This window comes from Ciconia boyciana, chromosome 7, assembly GCF_034638445.1.
Source record: "Ciconia boyciana chromosome 7, ASM3463844v1, whole genome shotgun sequence".
In the NCBI taxonomy this organism is placed as follows: Eukaryota; Metazoa; Chordata; class Aves; order Ciconiiformes; family Ciconiidae; genus Ciconia; species Ciconia boyciana.
This window is the reverse complement of record NC_132940.1, coordinates 33,464,767-33,487,637: the sequence shown is the minus strand read 5'-3', so window position 1 is coordinate 33,487,637 and position 22,871 is coordinate 33,464,767. Positions and strand designations below refer to the sequence as shown.

General features: G+C 43.4%; 1 protein-coding gene across 1 annotated transcript; it reads right to left on the bottom strand.

The window, feature by feature from the left end:
* Positions 1–7,336: 7,336 nt before the first annotated feature.
* TSEN15 (tRNA splicing endonuclease subunit 15) lies at positions 7,337–20,607 on the bottom strand. Its single transcript, XM_072867442.1, has 4 exons — positions 20,450–20,607; positions 19,529–19,610; positions 18,157–18,292; positions 7,337–7,770 (listed from the first exon to the last, which is right to left on the bottom strand). Exons 1-4 carry the CDS (start codon positions 20,573–20,575, stop codon positions 7,566–7,568), a joined length of 549 nt encoding a protein of 182 aa, XP_072723543.1. The 5' UTR covers positions 20,576–20,607; the 3' UTR covers positions 7,337–7,565.
* Between the last annotated feature and the right edge of the window lie 2,264 nt (positions 20,608–22,871).

Genomic DNA, 22,871 nt, shown 5'->3' with positions numbered 1-22,871 from the left:
TCTGCAGAAGGTACCATGTTTTTAAGCACAGCAAGTGCTTCTAGTCTCTCTCGGCCACTTCTTCCATATGATACTATATTATTTATGTAATCCTATGTTTTTTTATATTAAATATGATCTTCTATGGCTAGTTTCAAGCTGGATTTTTCCCTCTAGATATTTATTCTAAGCTTTCAAAAAATACATGTATGAATCTAGAAGGTAGACTGCAAGGTTCCGTGCAGGAGGTGGGCAGCTGGGATTACCATCATGCTGGGGTCAACTTCCTAACACAGCAGATATAATTTTGTATCTTATAAGGGGGAATTAAATGGGAAAGAGTGAGGACTGGGGCAGGTTTTGAGAAAACCACCATGCTGGCTGTTTAGTTAGAGGATACCACAGTATCTAATATATGCAGACAGCAGAGGCGAAGCACGCTGGCCAGCTAAAAGACTCTTTTGTGGTGTTTTGCTGTAACACTTGGCAAGGCTGCCCTTGCTTCACATCCTGCCTCTCTTGCTGAGGCACCGAGGTGGAAAAATCAGCTGCGGAGGATCCAGACAGTAGGGAGGAATTTAAACACCCCAAAGTCTTGTTCTTGTGTTTTCTAATAGATGGGGAAGTGGGCAACAATCAGTGTCCTGAACCCTCTACCATTCAGCCTCATTAAGTCACGTAATGCTATTAATAAGCAGGGAGGCTTAGCTGAGCCTCTGGGGAATGCCAAAACCATATTCTCTTTCACTCCATTATTTAAAAATCCGTCACGATGGAAAATCACGCCCACTGAGTGGTGGTATCATAAAATGGTCATATCAGACCAGTTTGCAGAAGGGATGCTCACCTGTCACGAAGAAGGGGACACCAGAGTAAACATCTCCTGATCTGACTGTCCTTCTGAGGCTGGGCTGTGCTGGGTTGGGTGGGAGCACGTTAGCAAGGGAGGATGGGGAGGGCAGGAGGGCCTCAGATCCATGGAAGGATTTCGTACCCCCTGCCTGCAGAAATCAGTGGCATGGGTGGAAAAACACCTTCAGATGTATTTCGTTTCCATGATTTTCAATGCTTCCCTCTGTGAGAATACAAAATTACTACAGCAAAGTCACTTGCAGACTTCAAAATTAATGAGAAAAACCAAGTTATTGTGGCCTGGATAGCTCAGAGCACAGAATTTCACCTCACAAGACAGCATCACACTGGGGAAGGGACATAAACACTGTCCCCTGCCAAGGACGTTGTGTGTGTGTCCCAGCTTCCAAGCAGGAGGGCGAGGGCAGCCCTGGCCTCCACAGCCCTTTGGCCAGTTCTTTCAGGAGATCCAGGACTGAACCTGCCAGCATCCGTGAGTCCAAGTCTGGTTTTCAGACTGAACCACCATTTCTTTAGCCTCAACCCAGGCTAGCATTTTTGTAGTATCATTTCAGCGTTCAAGAAGGGAGGATTGCCATCACAGGGGTTGCTGCTTACATGGGGCTTTTTTCCTCCTTTTATCTTTGAGAACCAGGCAGCAGAGTGAGAGGGGAGTTTCGCAAAGCTCTGGCTTTCCCAGAAGAGGAAGGCTCCTGCTCAGCAGTCTGTAAGCGCCCTCTGGTGCAAAATGCAGCCGGCTGGCTTCGGCCAGCTCTGCCCTGCAGACTTACCCAGCAAACATCCATGACGGGTTTTAATTTGTGTCTTTTGGATGGTGGAAAGGGGGGTGACAGCCACCCTCCACCATGAAGGCAACACTCACCAAGATAGAGAGCCTCCTCTGGAGGCTGGACATCGGCACAGGGCTCGTGAGACCTTGCTCCAGATTGTACCAAGACTTTTGGTGGTAAATGGGATCGGTCTGGTGAAATTGAGACACCCAGTTGGTACCTGGATTAGGACAGAGAAAGGCATAGATGGCTCTTTGGAGACCATCTAGGCACCCCAGCAGAAGACAGGGTGGTAACAGGAAGGTTAGAAAGAAAGGGGAGCTTCCAGATAGCATGAAAAGATAAATTTAAGGGTAATTAAGGGATGGGGTGCTATGTATGAAACATGGGCCAGGAGGGCAGTGAATGATAGTAAAAAAATTGCTGGCAAGATGACTAGAACAGTGAGAAAGGGGGAAAAAAAAAAAAAAGCCATGAAAAAGATAAGAAGAGCCATTCAGGTTTGGCAAACTGAGCTTGATGGCCAGACAAGAAACATGGGGAGAAGCTTGTAGCTAGGTGGGGATGCAAAGAATGATTAATGAGATGATAAACCATCAGGGCAATAAATTATGTCAGTTAGGTGCTGAGAACACAACACACAGCATGTAGCTAATCAGGAGTTGGAGCGCTCGTTAATTCACTCCAGCAAATGGCTGTCAGGCAGGTTTGCTGAAGGTAGTGGCTGAGTCTGGGGTTCCTCGGGCTCACAGTGCCACCAAAGTGGGAGCATCTGAGAAATGAGGGAAAGAAAATGGAAAAGCGATCGACTCCCTGGGATACCCTGAAATCTGAGGTGCAGCTGCAGATATTTTTGAAGAGTTAGGAAACCCTAGTGGCTCATAATTATCTTCATTTCTGCACAGGGGTTACTTGCCAGCATGGCAATTTGCTGTTGGTTGATATAGTCTGAGAGTCTTTGCAATCCTGGCCAGCGCTGCTTCACTTGCTGCACATCTGCTGTAAGCTGGCAGTGCTGAGGCAGGATCCGCACCAGGGGTGTGCCAAATTCCTCCCAGTCCTGCAAAATCAGGGCACGCCAAGGTGTGATGCAGCAATATGAAAGGCAGTAAGAAAACGGTTGAAAAAGCAAAACAGGAGGGAGATGAAGAAAAGCACACATCTCTTAACAGAAGGGATTGAAAGGGCTGAAGAGTTCAATGCTACTGCTTTAGCCTTGCAAAGTTGATGGGACAATTAAAATAAAAGTAGAACAGGAATAAGGAAAGTAGAGGTGAAAGGCTATTTGGTCTGAGAATGTTCAGTTAGTAGGGCCTGAATTTATCTCAGTTTATTTGCTTTGGCTAATGACTTAAGGAAGTTTTAAACTATCAGGTTATAATGGAGGACTGAAACATCCCTGGAGGACCAGACGAGATTAACAGTAAACCCATTTATATAAAGCAGGACTTAGAGGCTAGCTGATGGATTTTAGACTACTGGGACAACCTATTAAACATGTAATTCCTATGGACCTGCAATAATAGTAGGATGATTAATAAATTCATACAGACCGTTTATTAGAAAAAAATGGTTTTAAATTAAACAAAAAAGCTTTGTTGGGTTGCTGACCCAGAAAAGAGAAAGATTAAGATTGTTTGGCTTTAGTAATATTATTTAGTATATTATTGATAATAATATTTAGTAATATTATTGATATGTCAATGTTGTGTCCAAGCAAAAGATCCTGTGGAAAACCTTGCCCAGCTTGAGAAGGGGTTAAAAGAGGAGACCATGTCTTTAGTCTTCTATTGATGTCTGAAAAACAGAACTGTTTTGTGGGGATGCTGAGGGCCATTTTGTAGGGGACAGGATCCTGCTTAGGGTGTGGTTTGGAAGCAACACCACTTCATCTGGTCACTGCTTGCTGGGCAGCACTACCAAGGACTGCATCGCTGCCACACAGGCATGCCCTGGCAAGCAGGGACAGATCATGAGCCACACAACACACACAGAGCCACAAAGGCGTAGGTGATTCAAATGGGAGGAGCCCGCTGCCCAAACATACAGACATGCTTCTGCTTATTCAGCATAGAGAAGGGGAAAGTTGCAGTAGTCGCTCACTTTCGGCAGCTGTCTGCTGCAGTACGTGTTTCTTGGCCACTTCTTGCTACCAGAGCTCCTCTTTATGCATCTGACAAGGCTTCCTGCTTCTTGACCGGTGTTTTTTCGCATAAAATGTTCTCTGTGTGTTGCAAACAGTCAGGCTGAATACAGGACAGTTCAGGTGACGATGCCAGAAATGGCTCAAGGAAACACAGTTTGCATAAACCAAAGCGGACGCTCACTTATGTAACCAGGCATTGATTCTCGCTGTCAAATCCATGCCAAAACATCACTTTGCTTATCTATCATTCTTTACTCAGTGGGGAAGCTTCAATGCAAATATCTCTCCAAAGAGAGAAAAGACTTGAAACAATAATCTACCAGAAAATTATACTCTTAAGATTTTAAAACATACCTTCTGTTGGTCAAGGGTGATCAGTAAAATAAATCAAGCTGTGCTTGGCGAATAAAACTTGGGAAAAAAAAAAACAACCAAACTTAAAAGATGGCAAGGTGTATCCTGTAAAATCTTCTGGAGTTAAATAAGAGATTAATTTGCAAAGGTGTCGTGGCCAGATGTCACGGCTCATGCTTCCACAGATGTCTCACAAACACTTAAAGGAGAGGAATGTTTGAATACTTTAGGCACAGCACCAAGATACTACGGGTTTAGGAATGTTAATGCACTACTGCTCTGAACTGATCCACTTCTAAGGGAAGTCTCTTCCCATCTTTATTCAGTGCCTGGAACACCAGAGGCTCTGGTCTGCGTGTTGACTTGACACAGAAATACTTCAGTGGAATGTAAAGGAACAGCACAGCTGGCTCTGAAGTCATTTAACATCCCCTTGTTTACATTGTAATACATATGGGACAAACAGTGCAGCAATATTATTTATTCTTCTATATTTTTTCCTTAGAAATAAAGAACCACCACAATCTAAGGAACCTGGAAAAAGGCCTATATAATCATTTCTCAATGGCACATACGGCAGAAATCAAAGCCTCCGGACACAGTTTCTCCAACTCAGCTTCTGAAGACTGGGTAAGCAGCTTTTAGTGTATAAAAAAGGAGGCTCAGGTTATGCTCCTCTTTCTGTGCCTAGAAATAATAAAATGAAGGAGAAAAGCCAAGCATCAGTCATGCAACAAACTGCAAAATGGCAGTATTTCCCAGAAATTGAAGCAAATGCCAAAGAACTTGCTTCTGAGGTTAAGCGTGTGTCGCTTAAATATAAATTCTGCAATGTGTAGCATTTGTTACAGCCTTCTTCACACAAAACCAGCTCTTTTCCAGCACATACTCACACTGGGGCTGAAGTATTTAACAGCGTTATAAAAAGGACAATTTACCTGGTGGTATGTAGCCTAGCAAAGTGTAAGATTTACTTCATGGAATAAACAGTAGAGTACATGAAACATCGATATTAAGGTCAAACACAGCATGTCAGGAGTCAGCACACAGCTACCCTTTTAAGGCAGTATGGCATCGGACCAAAACAAAATTACATTTTTCCTCCATGAGGGGAACAAGACTGAGAAAGAGAGAATTTTTCTTTGCCTTTCTCCATGACCAAAGCCCACACACCCATGGTCTCCTCTTGCTGTAATGGGAAAAAAACAACCATTTGTTTCTGACTGCATCAGAACATACAAAGCCTCATGCATGGCTTGTCCAATTACTCTAACAGATCAGGGTACCCATCCATACAGGTGTAACCCATACAAACTCAGCCTATGCAGGATCAGGTTAATAGCTGAAAGCAAAAACTGCCAGAAGCAAACCTTTCTGAATTGGTATTAGCTGCCAAAACTCTCACCACAGTGAACCACAGCTCATGTGCGAGGAGCTAGTTGTAAGAAACAGTACTGTCATAATGCACAGCAGTAAGAAGTACTACCAATAAAAAGATGAAAAAAAAATAGCACTAGTGCAAGGGACAATATCAGAGTTGCTTACATGCTCTGAGTAGCTTCCTGGATTGGAGACTAGGATGGGCTCAGCAAAGCACCTGGGCATGCACAGCAGCCTGTTCCCCACAGATTAACAAGTTCCCCAAGTCAACTTGATCCCTCCAGGCAATGGCATTAGTAGCAAAACTGATAAATGCGCTCCCCTTTGCCCAAAGGTGCCATACACAGCTCTGGGTGACAGTGCACCCTTCTCCTCCAAGTTTGTGCTGGGGAGGGGTTAGTGTGTGCTGCAAGCCCAGGAACACCCTGAGAGGCTTGAAGTCTGAACAAGCCAGAAAGCAGTTGCCTCCCTTACCCAGGCTAGGCGCCTGCAAAACACTTGCAGGATCAGCACCCAAATGCAGTGCCTGACATCACTCGGGGTGCCAGGGCCTTCCTGCCCTGGGCTCTCCCTGCTAGATCATTCTGCCTCCCAGTGTATTTGGCCAAACTAGGTTCAAACTCCACAACCATGAAAACATCCACTCTAGTCATAGGGATAGTAAAGCTTAAATGGTCCTTCATTTCCAGCTTGGTTTTTTGGATTCTCTCCCATTCTTATACCCGTGCAAAAAAAGAGCTCTTGTACTTCAAATTTTGAATGCGTGGCCCTTGGCCACACAAATGTCATATGGACATTTTTGTACTCAAGAAGCTGCTTCTGGGATGCTATTTGATTTCCAAGAAACTCTAAGTTTAACCTGAAGAAGATTTCTATGTGAAAGACATGGAAAATTCCTGTAAAAGAAACTGAAGGTTGGGTTTTTTCCTGTTAACTTACTCCTAGCTGAAGCACCTCTTGGGCAGCCAGTTTAACTAGCAGAAGCTATGCCAAAAAAAAAAAAATCCCAGACATTACAATGGGTTTAGAAACCTGCTTTCTGAATGAAACAATTAACAGCTAGTGTCCACTCATAGCATAGAAAATTACATACTTTGGTGACAGATAAAAACATGCCCCAATGTCATGCTCCTCTTGAGAGAGCTTTAAGCACTAACATCACGGTGAAGCACTAAAAGCAAGTCAAAGCTATTTCACACAGGAAACACAAGGAGAGGGCAGGTCACCATTTAGACAACTTCACCACACTGGGATGTGAACACAAGGTACCTCTGGTTCTTAAGACAGTCGTCCAACACTGTACGTGGAATGAGAGCCTGGTGGTGTCCCTGGATCGTGACCCTAAGCACGGTGTGCGTTCAGCTACACGGGTAACACTACCCTGGGTCAACACTTTCAGGTGTGGTTGGTCCAGTCATAACGTGAAGGGTTACCTCCACGTGAAGGGCTGGCCTCTGCTCGTGGTTCTTCAGGCAGATCAAGAGACCCCTCTTTACCAGTCTACGCTTTGTTCTAGTAGCCTCTGGTATTGCTATAGTCAGTTTTCCCTCTGCAGAGAAAAATTTAAAATAACGTATTTCTGTGGAAAAAGTCTCTTCTCCAAAAGCAGGGGAAAGAAGGTAAGAGTTCAGAAATGTAACCTGGGAGGCAGCATGAGCACTTCTGACGGTGTTAAGACAAAGACACTCTGTAAACTACAAAGCCCTTAACTTAGTATCAGTATTCCTGCCAGAAACCCTTAAGATTTACCTTTAATCAATATTTACAGTATGGGTAAGGATGTGTTTATTCTGTTATGTACCTGAACAGATATAAAGGAGAGACTAGCTTTGGAAACACCTCACAAGTATATTTATTAGTCAGGAGCAATCTGTCTCAAAAGTATGACCCATTTCATACTTTTTGCATTTGATTACAGTGCAGCTGTACAAGCCTCCATTCTCCCTGAACAGATGCTTGATATGCAGAAGGCAGACTTTAACACACTACTTATTTACATACATAAGTTCCTGGATTTGTTTAGGTTTGAGGACAGTAGTTCAAGAAAAGTCTGTTTGTCTTAATCATTTGAAAAGCTTCTTTCTTTTCTTTCTCCACTGTTTATTGTCCACATCTTCAGTATCATCAGGAGGATCTGGTATTACAAAGCCATCAGTCATTTTATAGTAGACTACTGTGGAATCTGACTCAACTATGGCCAAGGTAACTGACAGCGGGGTGTCGGGATCATCTTGTGGGAGAGACGCTTTCTTCAGGATTTCTCTTATCCTAGAACAGGAAACAATCGGTTAGAAAGGAGTCCACAACCACCTAACAATGGCACAAAAGTAGAAGTGCACCATTGCTATTTTTATTCAGCCTGGTTTTATTCTGCAAATTTGTCTTCACTAAAGAAAGCATAATATCTGTTCTAATAAAAATCCAAAGTTGTATAATCAAGCAACAAAATCAAATAACAAAGAATCTTATTAAAATATACTCAGTTACATACATCTCTGCTGGAAATGGCTCAATACATGCTTCTAAGCTTTGCTTAGATATACTACTGTGCACAGGCCTCGACCATCCTTCAACTACCACAATCACAGCATGGCAATCTCCAATGGCCTTGTTTTCATTAGATTAAAAAAAAAAAAAACACCAAACAAACAAAAAAAACTATCTAATGGAATAACAGATGGTGTTCAATTAGAGAACAAAATAATTAAGACTTGTTCCATTTGTAGAGTCTTACAGTCTCTGTGCTACAGTTCTCTGCCAGTCTGTGGAAGACCCAGGAAATGAAGCCAGGTTTCTCTACCTCCCTGTCTAGACTAGAAGCCACAAGACTAACGTTCTTCTTCAAAGCAGTCAGCATAAATAATGTCTTCCTTAAAAATCCAAGACAAAGTTATGCAATTTTTCCTGTTCAGCTTATTTTAAGAATAACATGCCAGTTGCTTTTCAGTTCAGAGCTGAGGACAACATTGATTCCTGGAGTCCTTGTATTACTGTTCTGACCGGGGAGCAAGTACTGAAGGAGTGCAGTGCCCCAGGGCAGAACAGTAACTCTCCCCATAGCTCCCTGTGGAAATGCTTGCTTTCTCCTTCACCTAAAGCTCGGGTGCAATAGGGCTCATCTGGGATTGCCAGGACAGGTTATGCTCTGGGGAGAGGTCAGCTCTGCAGTGGGAAAAACCACTCCTCGCTTCATGCGCCCCCGAGATCTCATTCACCAGAAAACATGCATTTCTGAAGCTGGGCACTGTAGTTGAAAATAAGGCTCTTTCTAAATGCATCAGCTTTCAAACTTTAATCATCATCTTTCTTCCAAACCTCTTTGATCCCTTAATAAAAGCCAAATGGAAAGCGGCAGAGAATAAGCAGCATCCTGGAAAGCCTGTGCTATTAAGCCCGTGACCCTCTTAAGTATCCATCTGTGTTCTGAACTGTTCATAATTCAACTTGGCTAAATTCAGCAGTGCCTTTTCTTTTGCTTTCACTACTGGCCCATATATTATGCAAGGCAAGGCAATACAATATAGTTAGTCATTTCATGCAACAGACCTAGTAAGGCTGTGAAAAGCCATATTCTGGTCCTACCATCAGCACATTTCATAACAAGAGAACAAATAAGCAAAGAGATACTGTACTGGCCACTGTCAGAAGAGAGACACCTGCAAAAGACTTATACTTCAAGCAATTTGACATTAACTTCTCTGCTCCCTGCCACCTTGGCACTGCTTTGTCTGCATGTTTACTTGGCAGGTGCCTCAACCTCAGGGCCTTGCTGTGGGAACACTAACTGCACCGCGGGTATTAAGGAGAGAGTAAACACAAGCCTGCCTTTCAAAGCTGTAGGCAATTCATGGATGGAGGTGCTCTACAACAAGAAAGAAATGAATCCCACTATGAGCAATGCCTCAAATACGGCAAAGCCTTCCAGTTAAAGCACTACCTAGTGAGAGGGGTCATGTGCCTGCTGGAGTTGCACCAGTAAGTACCAAGTGAATCACAAGTGTACAAGCAGGCACCAGGACTGCAGTAAGCAAGGACAAATGAACTGAACGTCTAAGGCACAGCAGTGAAGCACTGTATCTCTGTGCTGATGCTGGGCACCTTCTGCTCTTGTCACTTCCAGCCCTTCTTTAGGGTTACCTCCAGCACCACAAAGTCTTGCCATAGCTCTGGCAGGTGACAAGGACCCAGGAAAGGATTCCAGATGTCCTTCCAGACATGCTACACATGCACAGAGCAAGAATCCACTTGTCACACCTGGGTAGCTTGTGTCCAGAGGAAGCTCTGAATAAGTCGTCAATGGTGAGGCCAGGCTACTGGCAGAGACCCAGTAAGGAAACATCTGTTCATGGCTTTTATAAAGAAGTGGATATTAATCTCTTTCTCCTGGGAATGTGAAAAAGAAATAACAGTGAAAAGCCAAATAAAACGGAACAGCTACCCAGGAGAGATATTTTGGGACGCAAAGAAACCAAACTTGTGTTGAGTGTGGACAGTCCCATTCTGGAAGCAGACTCAGCCAGTAGCCTGTATTCACCTGTCAGCCAGGGCAGAAGCTTCTCCGTATTTTCCTTAGTAACTGTCACTGTTTCTCTTCCTAGCCTATTAGGAGGATGGGTGTAACAGTGAGGCCTTAGATCTAGATTTTCCATCACTCATGATTTCTTCTTATACTGTCAAGCACAGACATCTGAACCTTTATTTCCCCTCATTTAGCACTTAGACTTAGAAGACGCACCATGATCCCAGAAGCGGACAGGTCCTGACAACAGATTAATGACATTTCTTCGCATCCCTGACTTACTTCTCAGGAGACTGAGTTTCAGGCTTTACATAAAAGAGCACAAAGACATGCCATTGCCTCAGGATGATCTGCTAAGCCCAATGCTTTCCACTGCACACAAGGAATCAGCCTCTATCGCCATAGAGAATTACAACCACAAATGCAAGATTCTCCTCTTCTCCCTTTTCTCAACACAGGCAGCCCCAAAACAAGAGCTCTCATTCATGCATACCACAACTAGCCATAATGCAATGCAGCACATCTGCAGATTAGTGAGAGGGTATCTTTTAAAAGAATAAGCTTCGGAATTCAGGAAGTCTGTATCAGACGCCTGCGTTTCTTTTCCTCCCCTGAAGGCATCACTGTTAGCCTCTGCATCCAGCATGTTCACAAAGTTTCTCTGCAGCAGCGCACATTTCAGAGAAGGAGTCAGAGAACATCTGGGTTTGTGCTGATTTCACTGCACTTGCTACCTGCCACAAACAGAAAGATGAAATATTGTGGGAAAGGTATCGGGGTTTTTTTAATCCTTTTGATGTATCTAACACTGCCTATGGAAAAAAAAACCAAAAACCAAGAAGTGTTCTTGGCCTTCTGAAATTCAAAGGAATGCATGTTTGACCTCCTAAACAGGGCAAGAAGCCTTTATTTCAAGAGATACAGCCCTCTAGGCTGCCCATCTCACACAACAGCTGCATTCAATGACTAAAATGAAGTCCTAAACAAGAAGCCCATATGTAACACCTCCCCCCAACAAAGCTAGCTGACTTCATTTACTAAGTTAATGGTTACAGATAAGCTCCTTAATGACCAGTATGTCTGCTACACCATAAAACTGATGTCAGTTGTAAAAGATGGCTTTTGCTTAATTAAAAGTGGATTTAATGTTTCTGCAAGTGTCAAATATTAGAATCGTCTGGAACAGGGGAATTCAATACATCCAGTACTTTGGCATACTCCACCAACAGTCTTGATAACCTCCATTCATCAGCATCCTGACCAGCCTTTTCCTCATGAGTCACAACTACATTAGGACATATTCTGCAAACATTGTTCCCATTGATACCAAGGGTCCACAATGACTCTGGTTTTGGTTCCCCAGCCTTTACAGGCCATGCTCCAACAGCGTGAACCCCACAGAGGCTGTGGTGTCAAGCATTTGGCATGGGCTGGCTCTACCTTGTTCCTCCTTTGCAACAGGCATTCAGGTACGCCCACTCCACTGGCTAGATAGTGGGTGGCGAGGCACTGGAACAGGTTGCCCAGGGAAGTTGGGATGTGTTCAAGGAAGTGTTCAAGGCCAGGTTGCATGGGGCTTTGAGCAACCTGGTCTAGTGGAAGGTGTCCCTGACCATGGCAGGGGGGTTGGAACTAGATGATCTTTAAGGTTCCTTCCAACACAAACCATTCTATGATTCTACGACATCAAGTGTTAAGCAGAATGTAGAGACTTAACATAAGAAAAGGCACAGCTAAGAAACAGTTAATACTGTTCTGCAGTGTCTGAATAAAAGCTTACCATGTTTTCAATACAGTCTCAAGTAAAGCCTATGTTGGAAGAATGCACCATTTCACTTTGTCATCTCCTGAAGGACGCTGTACAACACAATACTCAATCACCTTAGTACATGTTCTTCCATAGGCTCTATCTTGTTCATTGCCTCAGACTTGTTCATCCACAGGCCCAGCCTGGCTAGGAAGATCGGGGACAGTCAACCCTATACATGCTGCCTTCTCAGGATTTATGCCAATGACTACCTGGTAAAAAAGCATGTAGAGCCCCAGGAGAGCACACAGAACGATCAAGACTGTGCACTGCTGCAGGCACAATGAGAAGTCTATGAGTTAAAATATCCTGCAATCACTCCCTTCCCTTCTCTCCCCCTCCCCATGAAGAAAAGGCATCGAATGTTAAAACAGGCAACACAGAAGCTTTAGGTTTCCCACACAAAAAGGTATGTCTCGAACAAAGCCACTGTGAAAGGAAAATAACATACATAAGCTAGGGGAATACAGACACCACAAGAAACACTGGAAAGTTTTATTTAAGTCCCATAAATAAATAAGACTATTTTTTTAAATAAGAATTCTCCTCTGTTGCAGATCATACAGTCCAAAGTTTTCAGAATAACTTGAAAATCCATCTTTAGAAACTGATGGTGTCTGCATGTTCGCTGCCAGCTAGGATCTGCTCCCACCGAGCCAAATGCAAGTAGGATAAAGCCCTCAGTTTCCACCTAGGAAGCAACCTCACATTCATCTCACATTGCCAGAGATGAAAAGGATTTCATGTGAAATCACATCTCAAGCACGTGAAGGAAACACTGTTATACAAAAGTAAGAGCTGGAATTTCTAAAGCCCTTTGCATCAGAAAAAGGGCTTTAGAAAAGGCTTTCTACATACCTACAAACTACAGTCAGTAGGGATTGCTTTTTTCCTACCAGAGAATTAGTCATAAGAGCAGGTTTAACTTACTTAACATCATGCAAGGACCACTGCAGCTAAGGTAACAGCACTATGAACATCATCCTGCATCTGCCTTTACTGCTGCATTCAAACTAAATGGTGACAGTGAACTTACCTGGTCTTCTATTACTGTTGGAATTAATAGCTTAAAAACAAAACAAAGAAATCCATACAAATCCATCCAAAGAAAAGAGGGGAATTTTCCATCTCTCCCCCATCTTAATTTTTTATTAACAAAAGACTTTCGTACTAGGTAGGCCTTCAACACACATCAGAAGTCTGTACCACGTTTCCTAATTATCAGCCCCTAACAAAATGCCCTTTTCACTCCAGAAAAAGAAACTGGTATACAACTGGTGAACTTCAGGCAATTGTAGCTTGAGGTTTTAAGTGACTGTCCAAAAACTAAAAAACAACAGAATCATAAAGGACAGGTAACATGGGCAGAAAGTTTTTTGACAAACAAAAGAGTATTTCAGTGATATATCCCATGCAAGTACCTCTGAGAAGCAGCAGAAACACTGAAAGCTCAGAATAGTTTTATGGAGGTTGCATAGTGCTCCATTGAGCTGAAATGGAACTACTGCCTTCCCTACCATAAAAGCCAAAGGCTTTCAATCTGCCCTTTATACTTGGATGAATAATTCATTGCAGGCTTGGCCAGCCCGAACAGCTCCCTCCCCTCCATGCAAGGCAGGGCTGGAGGGTCAACACAAGTTGGTCTCTGTACCGCTACAGAGATCATTACTCTGTGCAGTGGAGTGCGCCATTGTACCAGCCTTGTTCAGATAGGCCCCATGACAAGGGAACCAAGGCAGAGGAAACCTCCCATAAAGCACAATACCTTGAATTTAGCCAGCACTACAAAAACAGTGCAGCATGGCTCACCATCAGGAATGCTGCTCCAGACCTAGCTGCAGGGCAGGCAGCAATGTTAACTTAGTGCCTTGAAGTATATGGGAACATGATGGCAGTGGGAGATGTAAATGGACACCACTATTTCTTGGGATTTGTTTCCAAACTACAGGAACAGGGGATGCTAGAAGAAACTCATGTTTTTGTCATGGAAAAAAAAAAAAAAACAAACCCTAAAGAAAACACCACGTGCCTCACTGGTCAGGAAAAGGAACTGAAACCCCAAGGAATATAAAGTTCTTTTTTCCATGGAAGTTGAAAAAAGAAAACAAGACAAATTATGCAAAAGGGAGGAAGCAGGATTCAGCAAAGTTCTACAAGATACACCAACTATAGGACGTTCACTCATAGTATTGCATAACCAACTCAGCTGTATGAGCCACACCAATCACTTTTAAACTATTAATAAAGAGTTGCATTTAGAAGCCATTAATTACATTTTCATTGTGTGATTTACTGTATGAGTAAACTCAAATAATGCTTATAGCAGAAGAGCTACTGACAAAACTGTGAAGAAGATGCAAGGCAAGGAACATGTCACACTTCCAGTGCACTTAAAATAACAGTGCTTCTTACAAGCAAAACCACTTCAGATTAGAGGAAGATCTATTTCACAAACTACAGATTTAGAAGAGGATAAATCGCCTCCAGTCCTCAGATTTGCTTTTAATGATGCTTATCAGCTTTAAAATGAAACATTTATGTATTCTTTTTGAAAATTAAGTTACCATTTTAACAAAATAACCCTTTCCCTCTTAGCCTAAAACAAACTTTGCAGTCTCCATAACCTCATGCAACTGACTTCAGCCTTCATTTCCAGCACTTGCATACAAAAAACAAACAGGGCAGTGACATATCATTTAATCTGACAGTTTATTAGTAACATTTTGCTTAGACAATGTTATTTGTCTAGGACAGACAGCATGTAATTCCATTAGATCTGGCATCTAACTCCCTGGTCCTTATAAGGACCAAAGCTTTCAACGCCATCTAGAAAATACAGCTGTTAACACTGTGAGCTCTCCTACACTTGCTAGGCTTGATTTACACAAGCCATTTCTGCCAGCTTTGAAGTAGGACTACCTGTATTTAACTGCTTCATCTCCTTTGGGGAGCCACAATTCTGGAATGTACTGACAGTTAGGTACTCGGTGTGCACCAAGATGTCATCTGCAGTACTGAACAGCAAACACATCCCAGCCAATGGACCTACGAATTCCTCCTGCAAGTATAAATCACTGCTAAATTCAAAGGTGTACAAACACAAGGTTCTCCAAACCTCAGCCAGCTGTGTGTGGTCAAGAGAGTGGTCCAAGACAGACAGAAGTTGCCTCTTATTCTCCAGGTCTTTACTCACAGAAGATTCAACTATCTTCATTTTAAGAGCGTGCACACACAGCATGAAGCCACTTCTCAGATTGTATGAGACTACCGTTTTGCATCGGTGGTCACTTTGCTCCAGACCCCGTTATTTTGTGATTCAGTGAGTTACTATGCAGCCTTACACCAGCAGTGCAGGATGATCACCTTCCATCAAGCTGTTTGTAGAAGTGGACAGTGAGCTTAGTAAGCAGAACAGCTTTTGCCTTAAGCAGTTAACTGTCATGCCTACACTGGACATGATGAAATCTTATAATAGGCTAAAAAACTGCGCAGATTTATTTTTGTAGGGCACATCTTCATCATTTGCTTAGGTGTCTTGCTGGTAATTTCCACAGCAACTTTACTACGGCCTTTTAAGGACACAGTCCTCTGAGTGTCAGCCAAGCAGGAATCTTCATGAAACACTTGGGAAGGCAGGGCTTGGCTGAAGTGGCTTTGAGAGGAAAACCACCCCTGCAGCCCCTACCGAGGCCTTACTGGTTAAGTAAGGAAATGCTGCCCATAAATGCTGCCATTTGCTAGCTGCTTTTGCAGTCAGCACATTTCCAGGCCCAGCAATGAGGACAGAACGTTTTCACCTTCCTAACCCCCTCCGATAGCTTACTCGCAACATTAAGTGAGCTGCATTCACTTGTACTCATACCTCTTCCTCTACCTTTAGCAGGTAACACAAAAACCCAAAGCATTGCTTTGAACAAAAATGGCAAAGTAGCTAAGTATAAAAGCTTTCCTGTCCACCTATAGCTTGGTGAGTCAAGTGAGAAAATATCATTTAAAGACATAAGATACCTAACAAGCCTCCTGCTATCAACAATCACAATAAAATATTCATCACTGTCAGAACAAAGAGACAGTAGTACTGTAATACTGTTTCCAACTCCTGCTGTAGAATGCCTTTTTAATGGCCTCCCTCTATGCTACATAACTTTGAGCTACAGTTATTGCCTATACCCCCTGTTTTATGCCTACTGTTCCAGCAAAGGAGCTGAGGAGTTGATGCTGTCCATTCTCTACAAAGACAGACCAGGCCCCTCTGATCAGTGGTGACCTGGTAATGAAATGCCAAGCATGCATATGCACATGCACGTTCAATAACACAAATACAAGCATATACGATCTTCCTGCCTGACAACATCTATGGGTATTGAGCACACACAGGCTTTAATGGACTCACCCGGCATTACAGCCCAGTATTCATCTCACATTAGTGACAATACACTCTATGTAGTTGCTCTGTAGCAAAACCTAGTCACAAACTGTACTTTTAATCAATGTGATGCATTCACTCTTTGCTTCTCTAACACACATCCTTCCAGTAATGGATTCCATCCACACTGGTGCCAGAAGCAGAGCAAACAGTATCACCACAGTACAAACAAGTTCAGCGGCTCCAAATGAAAAGCCCCAATGAAACAGTAAAAGATAGGACATATATGCAGTGCAATATTGCACTGTCATTAAAAGCCAATTATAACATACTTGCTGGCATTGATCCAATGCCAGGAATCAAAGTTTCCAACCTAGGTGGAAACCTACTACATTAAACAAGCACAACAACTCAGCACATACGCATAATTTCTCAAAGATCCCATATCCTAATTTGCTGCCTTCTTTTCCCACCTAAAATCTAGTTTGAACTGTAAATAGCAATGTATCCCTTTCACACACATACAGTGATCTGCTTCTGGCAGGGAGGCTGAATGATACTCAGCATTTCATTCTGCAAGACCTCTCAGAAGCTTTCCTCTGTTGTGGAGATCACGCTATATTTCTCTATAAGACCAAGCCCACAAGAGTGATTGACCAATATTTGCAAACAGAAGATTTTTTTCAGCACATAGATATCACTCAAATCCATCAATATCTAGTAAGTAATTTTCTTCCCCCTCACAAATTAATTGTTTCTAAAGTTACTGTTTTAGGAAAACACAGCAAAATTAAGACGGAAGTCTGTTTGCAAGAGGCCGATCTGTCACTTCTAAAACGTAAAAAAAAAAAAGGGCAAAAACTATAGCATGTCCAGCATCATTCCTAAAGCATGCGCACACACGTCTGCTAAGTGCAATTCATTAGCTACCTACTACCGTGTCAGGCTGCTGCCAACAGGGCAAGAGGAAAGAGGAAACACTAGCAAGATCCGTAAAGCCAGCCCTGAGCACACGCTCCTAGCAAGAGTAGGAACAGAAGAAATTGGACAATGTACTACTAGATGATGCAGCTGAAATAGTTCAGGTCTTCAGAGGCATCATAGGAAAGAATGGCAAACACAAGCAAGAGAAGGCAGCCATTATCAGAGAGTAAATCATACTGTGTGTTTGAGACTGGTCTAAGGGCCAGTTAAAATATACTGTAAAATTACTGAAGTGGAATTTCTCTAGGCTGCAAATATCTGTGTTGTCCTCCTCTTGAGAATTACTTAGTCTTGCATGTGTAAGGAAAGTAAGTCAAAATCACAGCTCAAGGGACAGTTACACATTAGACTCCAGATAACTAAGAGGAATTTTCGGTTGAAAGTAGCCAAATTATACTTTCAAAACAAAAAGCAAACCAAACCAAACACACCGGGCTTATCCACAGATTCAACGATTAAAAAACAGTTTATTCTTAGACAGGTCCGAGAGGATTTCTTTCCTCTTAGGTACTTTAAAGCCCAGTGACACAAAAAGTATTGCTAGATTTCCCAGGCTGCAAAAAAGCAGCACAGGAATGTTCAAAATATAAGCTGTGAAGGTCTTGTTTTCTAACCTTGTCTCTCAAACACACACTTTGATATCCATTGTTATTTCCTAAAGCATATGCAACTTCTAAACAATATGAAGCGTTTAACAGCAGAAGGAGTCAGTTGCTGTGGGAAGCTGACATCAAAGGCGTACCACTTTCAGGGAGCGAGAAGCAGAGACTGATGCAGCTTAGAAAAGTAAAGAAATCTCAACTTTGCATGTATGTTTGCAGCACCCAAAATAACTCTCCTCACAGGCTGAGATACTGCTTTCCTCCTTTGTTTCCTCCCCCTTCCCCTCTTGATCAAGTAATAAACAGCCTGTTAAATATATCTATTCTTCATTTGATCTTATTGGTAATGCGAGCCAAACACTGACCACATCCTCACCTCTCATGGCTTAATGATATGTGCACAGGTACCGGCACCATCACTTGGAGACTGTCCTGTTCTCTTTCACGTGCATGTAAACATACGAGTTGCAGTTCTGATACTCCGACATGCTTCACTTCATGCCAGTTTCTCCCTGGAAAGGTTCATCATTGATGAGAAGGAACAGAACACAAAACACAAGTTTTAATCATTCAAATACCAAATTTGGTATTTAAGTTAACATCTTAGGTTCCGTTTTCCTTCCCTCTCCTCACAGGAGATTTCCCATGAGAGACAACTACCCCATTCAACTGTCAAGTTCCCCTTCTGAGAAACAATCCTGCTAAAAAAACCCACAGGAGCAATACTAGTCTGCTGACTCCAGAGCTACACTGATGGTGAATAGGGATCTGTCTGGCAAATTGTTTCAAAAAGGCAAAAAGAAGACAAAAAACATCTTTGGCATCTGCAGCATAAAACTGTAATCCAAATTTGAACTTTTTTCAGTACCTTAAACTGTGAAGGAGCAGGTGCTAAAAGCATGATTATTGATGATACACAGTTCTTCCCTTCTGCTTGAAAGGATAAGGCTAAAAGTTTTCACTGCAGAACTACAGAAGCCTTCTCTTAAAGCCTATTAAGGCATTTTCTTCAGAGGTGTAACAACAACAGACACAGTGCTTTCTGGCCTGTAAAATCCCTCCCTTCCCTGACCCTGAGAACCACCAGCCTCCAAGAGAAAATGAAGTATTTTTATTAGGCTGGCTGCCTGCCTACACACAGTCCCATTTCAATAAAGCCAACTTGGGAGAATCACAGGCAGAAGTTTATATATCACATAACTCGTTCCACTCTTACAAGACACCAGCAGACTACACTGCATTTGTCGTAATTATTGCCACCAGACTTCCAAATTATCTTCATTCCTATAGCAATCCTGCCCTTTCCAGAAAACAGCATCCTAATGAGGCCGGCACACATCAGCCATTTGCTAAATAGTAATCAGTAACTTTGACATTAATTTACAAATTAGGACTCTATTACCAGCACAACCACTGAACTTGTAGCTTCACCTTTCCATGTTCCTTTTCCTTCCCCTACTCCCCTTTTGCTTTTTTTTCCATGCCGAGTGTCTGTGCCCTGAAATGCCTGCACCTGTAACTGCTGGACAAAATGGGCCTTAATCTTTGTAAAGGCTCCAGGTAGGCACAGGATAGAAATTTTCAGTGCCAAAATACTATCTGTTTCTTAGGTAACCATCACTGCATAAAGCTTCAAAAAGAACATCAGGGAATTCTGTAGGAAAGGTCCTGCTAGAGCACAAACTTCAATAGCAGCTAAAGGCGAATACATTTGTTGAGTTGTCTATCCAGTCACTTCATTGAATTACCTTCTAAGAGGTCCAGGTATACCACAAACGCAGCATAGATTTGAGCACTGTCAGATATATCAAGAGACATCATTTCTGTGAACTGAAACCCAAAAAGTAACGTTGGTGAAGGAAAGCAGAAGTTATATTAAGAATTAACAGACTAAACCCAGAATCTGTACAGCTATCTAAGCCACTGAAGTCTGAAACCAGTTTTAAGGACTAACAAGCAATTAAAAAAACAGGAGTTGTTTTCTGACAGTATCTTAAGAGCTCTTTTTTCCATATTCCCCCTATTTTGGCCCTTAAGAAAGCAAGCCAAATAAACAAATAAGTGAGGAAAAGCAACTATTCCTGGAACAGATCTAGCTTTGTGGAGAAGGGCTATGAATTTTACCTATTTTTGCTGCAGTACCTCAACATAAGATGACGGCCAAATTAAATACCTCCATGTTTTCAGTATACTAAAAATTAAGATGGAGTCAAAGTTTAAGACACTTGCGTTTCCCAGCTGTGATTTCAGCATTTACAACCTCGTTCCCTACTGAAAGCGGCATTCCCCAACAATCCCACCGGCTCTCCTCAGGGGGCGGGAGACGAGCCCCCTCAACAGGCCCAATATAACGAAACACGTTATATTAAAATCTCCTCCTCGAGCACTTCTTCTCGGGGGGGACGACACCCGCTTCACGGGCCCTCGGCCTCGGGATGCCCGCGATTACCTACGTGCGCCGAGATGCTCCTCAAAGCTATGGTGGGGGGAAATCCTGTCAGGGGCCGGGGCAACGGGCACGGGCGGGAGAGCGGGACGCCCCCCAAGTGACTGAGGGCCCTTCGCCTCAGCAAGGTGGGCCCTAACAGTCGTGTCCCCCCCCGCCCCTCAGCGCCCAGGCAATGAAGGGCCGCGGAGCTCCGCGCCCCCCGCCCCGCGCACAGGCCTACCGTGGGATGAGTCGCCATCCAGTTGCCGCCAGCGCCCCCCGCCCAGTCCCCCGACTCCCGCCCGCCCGCGGAGGTGCCCCCCGCCGGGCCGCAGTCCCCCTCCACCGGGCCGCCCGCCGGCTCCATGCGCTCCGCGGTGTAGCGCGACTTCGCTCCGGGCGGCGCCACGCAGCCGAGCGCTCCCCGGCAACTGCGGCGCCGCTCCCGTTCCGCCTCCACTCCGTTCCGTGTCCCTCCCCCCGCCCGAGCCAAGGCTCTGCCTCCACAGCCAGAAGCGCTGCATTAAACCCTATTTACGGCCAGGATGACATATATACCTTATCACAGTGGGTCCTTTTGTAGCCCCTTTTTCTGATTGCAAGGTCTTATCTCGCAAGGAGGCTTGGGGATTTCAAATAACTACCTCAAGCAGGAGGAGGGGGCAGCCCAGAAAGCAAGGCCAGAAGCTGCCCCTTCCAGTGTGGAGACTCAGCAGGAGAGAGGAGGCCATGAAAGAGATGTGGAGCCTGGAGAAGAGAAGTTTTAGGGGAACAGGGCACAAATTTCAGCCTGTTTGGGTTTAGAATGTTTTCTATGGAAGGCAGGGAGCACTTCAGAAATACTTCATGCTACAGGTTTCTGTAGAGTACCTCCACACTTAATTTTTTTCTTTACCACTCAGCAGGTGCCACACAGACACCAAAGGACTGTCCATAGATCCCCCAAGCCACACCTGGGGGCAGTGGCTTTGCCATCCTCACCACAGGGCCAGCAGAGCAGCCAGCCCTGCTCAGCCTTCCTGAGCGGGGTGGGCCCGTGGAGCCCTGAGGTGGGAGGGAGACCTGGGGAGCTGGCGTGAATGGGCGAGAGGCAGGCAGCGAGGGGAAAGCAGCCATGTCCGTATTGCTGGAGGGCGGATTTTGGATTGCTTCCAAAAGATGGAAGATTTTAATCTCGAGGGAAAGAGGGGAATATAATCGTGGGGAGAATAAATGGCAGATGAACATAACAAAACCTAATCTGAGTGAAAGTCCCCTTGGAAAGACAGAGAAATGCCTGGAGAGAAAGTATGAAGGGAGAAGAAGAGTAAAACAAAAACAAAAGCAAAGAATATGTTACTAATGTATGGTGTCCAAAGCTTTTATAGACTGGTTAAGAGATATCTATTCAAGGTATTGCTATTAAAAGCACCTTGGACTGCTTTACTTAGAAATATCTCTGACTTACAGTGCCAGTACAGTTTGCCTAATGCAAAGTGTCCCAGGTCTGGCTTACCAGCTTTGTCTGTCTTGGCACCTTCTTTGATACATTTCAAACACTGGCTTAAACGAAGTCAGGCCTGTCTCTTACAGCATTTTGAATAGCTTCAAGCTGGTGTCCATGCACAAAAAAAGCTGCGTGCTGTTTTTAACAGATATACAGAGCATACTGTAACACGGGATGAGAGAATGCAAAGCCCTCGCTTGTACGCTGTGCTTGTTCTTGATCAGGCTACACCAAGAAAAATCTGGCTGACATTGGAAACTGCCAAACAGCTACACTGAATAGAGGAAATACCAAGTATGACCTTGAGACAATCAGGTTGATGCAGGGCCTAGTGAAAAATGAATACTGTTGTCTTTAACACGTCTTGTTTATAGGCTTAAATGATTATTATATAATAAGGCATAAATGAAAATTAATCTATATGTATTGAGTACATAAATTGGTGTGTGGTTTGTAGCCACAGGAAGTCATATTGGGTCAAATCTTATTCAAGCAATTTTGAGGAGGTTGGCCAATTTAAAAAGCATTGTTTTAGCCAGTACTTCAATTCCCTGGCCACAAAATAAATTTAAAAAAAAAAGAAAGAATCCAGTCTCTGAGACTTTCGTGGAAGAGTTGGCAACAGTAGCTCACTTGGCTGCTGGGAAAAGAATTGGATGGATTTGAGTCCTCAGAGGTGAAGGACCAAATGAAAGGAAATAGACTTGTCTGTAGATTCTTGTAGGTCCATATATACGATATGCTTTATTGAAAGGATGGATCCTCTGTTTTCTACCGCATGGGAAACAAGTCTAAATTAGAAGAAAGCTGCCTCTGAGAGAATTTGTTACCTGCCAAACCAAAGCAGTAGGCCACTGCCAGAGACAGTTCTTACAGCTGGACTGTTCTTGTTTGGTGTGGATATTTAGAAGAGACTGAAACAAATGGCCTAAATTTATTTCTGTGGGGCTTACGTCTGCAAAAAGCTGTTTCTTCCTCAAAGCTAGAATATTTCACCACAGCGTGGTTAATTGTCCTGTCGCAGCAGGATTGGGTCTTGGCTTAAAAAAAATACAAGATATAATTTTGGCCACTAATAAGGAAGTAAAAAATGTATACAGATTTCTTTGTATATGCACATAAAGATATACGCATTTATAGATCTAAGAATGACGTGAATTGTAAGGGTAACTGTTGA

Excerpts from the sequence above, each read along its gene's own strand:
- TSEN15 (XM_072867442.1), bottom strand. The coding sequence starts at position 20,575 with ATGGAGCCGGCGGGCGGCCCGGTGGAGGGGGACTGCGGCCCGGCGGGG. Across the intron at positions 18,293-19,528 it reads ATACCTGGACCTCTTAGAAG|GGAGAAACTGGCATGAAGTG; the intron begins GTAATTCAATGA and ends GAACCTTTCCAG. Across the intron at positions 7,771-18,156 it reads ATATCATTAAGCCATGAGAG|GATAAGAGAAATCCTGAAGA; the intron begins GTGAGGATGTGG and ends TTCCTGTTCTAG.